The following is a 3,906-nucleotide window of genomic DNA, read 5'->3' as shown; positions in this document are numbered from 1 at the left end:
CATGGGGAGCCGCCCCTCTCCTGCGCTGTCTCGGGAGACAAGACACCACCGCAGGCCCCCGACTCCAGGGGAGCGTGCCAGCCACCCGGCTCTGTCCACAAAGACAGAACTCTGGTCCCGTCGCGACACCAGCCTCCAGGAGATGGGTGTTCCGTCCCCAGGAGAGAGGCCAAGGCAGGGAAGCGGTCCTTCTCTCCGGGCCTCGGGAAGCAGAAAAAGTCTGCCGCCATGGGTCCAGTTTCCATGTCACCTCCCCGCGTCACTAACTCAGCCCGTGACACCAACAACCCAGTGCCCTGTGGGTCAGGCCGGGGGCCCTGCCATCTGGCCAACCTCCTCAGCACATTGGCCCAGAACAGCCAAAACACAGACCAAAAGAAGCCCCTGGAAGTGACCTGCCAAGTTCGGAAAAAGACTCGAACCCTGTACCGCTCAGGTGAGTCCCGGAAGGGAGAGTAAGCCTGAGGTCTGGTGTCATCTCTGGGAAAGGTGCGCTCAGCAGGGAACGTGGCCCGGGAGACTGGAGGGTGGTTCGCTTGCACATTGCCTGTCCTGGACCCCCTCGGCCTGTGGCGGGGCCCCGGCCTCTCAGGGGTGGTGGGTGAGGGGCTAGGGCTGCATCAGGAAGTGAAATTGAAAACCAGTTGGAAAGGTTAGTCCCCACCCACAAAGCCTGAGAAGAGAAGACCCCGGCCCAGTGGGAAACAGTTGCGAGACTCGGGGAGCCCTGGGCTGGGCCCGTGGTCCCATCTGGCAGGCGTCCTTCTCCTTTCCTGCCACATCCCTGGGGTTTGTATTCACGGGAGTTTCTCCTTCTTCCAGACCAGCTGGAGGAGCTGGAAAGGATATTCCAAGCCGACCACTACCCTGACAGTGACAAGCGCCGGGAGATTGCCCAGACAGTGGGGGTCACCCCCCAGCGCATCATGGTAAAGGGGGCTGGGCAGGGACAGGTGGAGGAGAACCCATGCTGGGCCTCTGGACAGCAGGCAGGTGCGCAGCACCTCGGCTCGGGGCTGGTGTCACAGCTCTCATGGCTGTGCTCCTGCCGTGTCCACATCGCTACGGCCTTAGAAAGCTGCTGAAGGAGCTTTATAACACCAGCCTCAGCAGCGGGCACCTGCAGCGCCGTGGTGAGGCAGCTCCTCACGAGACAGTCAGGACCCGTCCGAGTCTCTGCCCCTTTCTCAAGCTCTTCCAGCATCTCTCCCTACAGGTGTGGTTCCAGAATCGCAGGGCCAAGTGGCGAAAAGTGGAGAAACTGAATGGGAAGAAGGACAAGGACAGTCCTGCAGGTCTAGCCCCCGCCAGCGGCCAGGACAGGTGACTTTCTCCTCCTGCTGGGTCATTCCTGGAGGTAGGAAGTGGGGTCCAAGCTGGGACCTGGGTCTCAAAGTCTGGGCATTGAAGCTGGAGCTGCTGGCTAACATTTAGAGGGGCTTTGGCTGCATGGGATGGGGCAGCGGCCAGTGCCTTGGAGGGAGGCAGAGTCTGTCCCTTTCCTGGCACCGAGGCCTCGATCTATGTCCAGGGACCATTCAAAGTACAACCTTCGCTCTGTCTGCCTCCAGCTCTGCTGCTGAGCTGCCACCTGCTGTGCCCACGGACCCGGAGCCTGGTGCCTTCCCTCAGGAGCCCCCTCTAGACACACTGCCAGGTGAGCTGACCCCCTTCTGAGGATTATCTGGGGGTGGGAATGGATGACAGGAAGACAGTGAAGACAGAGGGGTTTTCTTGGTAGGCATGAGAGTGGCCCAAAGCTCTCTGCTGTCCTGCGCTTCTACCTTCCAGCAATCCCAAGTCTGCCTCCCCATTCTCTCACCATCACAACCCTCATGTCTTCTGCTCCTAGAGCCCCCCATGCTTCTGACATCTGACCAGACTCTGGCCCCAACCCAACAGAGCGAGGGTGCTCAGAGGGTGGCAGTGACCCCACCACTCTTCAGCCCCCCGCCTGTCCGAAGGGCCAACCTTCCCTTCCCCCTTGGCCCTGTCCACACCCCCCAACTGATGCCTCTGCTGATGGACACACTTGGCAGTGACAGCAGCCACAGAGATGGCTCCTGTGGGTCCTGGGGGACAAGGTATGGAACCTAGTGGGGGTGGCCACTGAGTTATCTTGGGCGGGGTTTCAGAGCAACGAGAGGAGCTTGGGATGGCAAAGGGTTAGCCGAGAGGAGCAAGGAGTAGTAAATGTGAAGAGGGTGAAAAGGGGTGGAAAGGGTAGGATATCTCAGCAGTAGAGCAGGAACGAGGTGAGAAGCTGGGAGCAGGCAGAGGAAGAGGAGGTGGCGGCAGGTGGGGCCTGGAGGTGGGGAGAGGGGTGAGGAGAAGGCACTGGCCTACTGTGTGGTCAGAATGAGGAGACCCCCCCCCCCGACCCTCACAAAATGCTTCCCTGTCCTCACAGTGTCACCCCGCCCCCTACCTGCTCATACCTGGAAGAGCTGGAACCCCAGGATTACCAGCTGAGCAACCAGCCGGGGCTGTTCCAAGTCCCCCAGGCTCCGCAGACCCAGCTTTTCCAACAGCCGCAGCCCCAGTTTTCCTATCTGCATCCCTTCCCCTTCTCCACGCCCAGCTCACTGACGCCCCCACTGCCAGAAGACCCTTTCTTCCCATCACCTTACGGCCCCAGTGGGGGGACCTCGCAGGGCTACTTCCCAGCGCCCTCGGCAGGGCAGGTTCTGCTGCAGCCGCCTGCTGGGAGCATGGGTGAGTTGGGGCTGGAAGGGAAGGTTCCCTTGGTGACTGAGGAAGGTGAGAAGGGACAGGAGGCCTCTTTGCCGGGGAGGCTGGGGTAGAGCATGGTGCGAGGAAAGCTTTTCTCTTGCTACAGGAGTCTTTTTCCTCAAGTTTTTCAGAGGCTGCAGAGCAGAGAGAGAGATAGCCAGAGAGCTTTGGAGTTAGGAAACCAAAATTTGAAGTCCAGCTTAGCTGTTCCCAACTCTCCTGGGCCTCAGTTTCCTGGGCTCAGAAATGGGAATATCATTCCCATATCATGGAGGCACCTGATGAAGAGGGGAAATAATATGAGGGCCATGCCTGGCGCAGAGTAGCTGGAGGCTAATACAAGTGTTCTGATGGGCCACTGGGCCTTTGAGAACCTGGAAGCAGCCATCTTACAACTAAATTCCAGTAGAAGGGGAAGAGTGGCCAGTGGGTTTGGGTCTCCTTGCTGCCATGGTGCACTGTGTCCCTGTCACCAGACTCAGGCCCGAGTCTGGAGCATGCCTGGTCCTCAGGGGAGCTCCTGGTGCCAGTTTGTCACCTAGACTTGCGTGGGGTCCTAGCCTGTGTGTCGGAGGAGGCGGATGCTCACAGCACATGTTGAACTATGGCTGGTGCCTCAGTCCTGTCTAATCGCTTCTGTGTTCTTTAACCCCACAGGCACAGTGCCCTGGAATGACCCTTGCTTGCCAGAACTGCCCTTCCCTGGTCCCTTCTGTCCCCAAGCTCTGGGGCACCCCTCAGGAGGGGAAGGCTACTTTTCTGATCTGTTTCCGGCTCCCTATGCTCACCCTGTGAGCAGGCAGCCTTCTCCAGGGCCCAGCCGGCTGCCTGACGGGGCCAGGCCAGGAGCTGGGCCCTTACCCAGCAAGGCCCCCAGTGAGCAGCCCATGGCCACTGTGGATCAGCATTTGGCACCCGAGGATTCCCGAGAGGAAGACAAGAACAGCCACGGCCCCTAGTCCTGGGGCCACGTGTCAGACAGGCTGCTGGGTGGAGAGGGTTGGGGCGCCATCAAGGAGATGGTGAGAGAAGCATTAGGAAAGACTGGACTGTGTCGACTGGGGTGCAAGTCGGACACGCTCCTGTGTGAGCTCATCTTGCTGGGCGCTGGTGTGAGGAGGGAGGGGCTGGCCCTACCCGGCTCTCCACAGCTCTGTACGGTGTCGGCCCTGA

General features: G+C 60.1%; 1 protein-coding gene across 1 annotated transcript; it reads left to right on the top strand.

Moving 5' to 3' along the window:
- Positions 1–228: 228 nt before the first annotated feature.
- NOBOX (NOBOX oogenesis homeobox) lies at positions 229–3,692 on the top strand (the record flags this gene model as incomplete). The annotated part of the gene is made up of 7 exons (XM_080665177.1): positions 229–436; positions 823–929; positions 1,217–1,323; positions 1,572–1,657; positions 1,853–2,084; positions 2,411–2,715; positions 3,391–3,692. The coding sequence occupies 7 exons, from the start codon at positions 229–231 to the stop codon at positions 3,690–3,692; spliced, it is 1,347 nt and encodes a 448-aa protein (XP_080521303.1).
- Between the last annotated feature and the right edge of the window lie 214 nt (positions 3,693–3,906).

Source organism: Plecotus auritus (assembly GCF_963455305.1).
Source record: "Plecotus auritus genome assembly, chromosome: 4".
In the NCBI taxonomy this organism is placed as follows: Eukaryota; Metazoa; Chordata; class Mammalia; order Chiroptera; family Vespertilionidae; genus Plecotus; species Plecotus auritus.
Note: the sequence above shows the minus strand (reverse complement) of the source record. Positions and strands in the feature narration are given on the sequence as shown.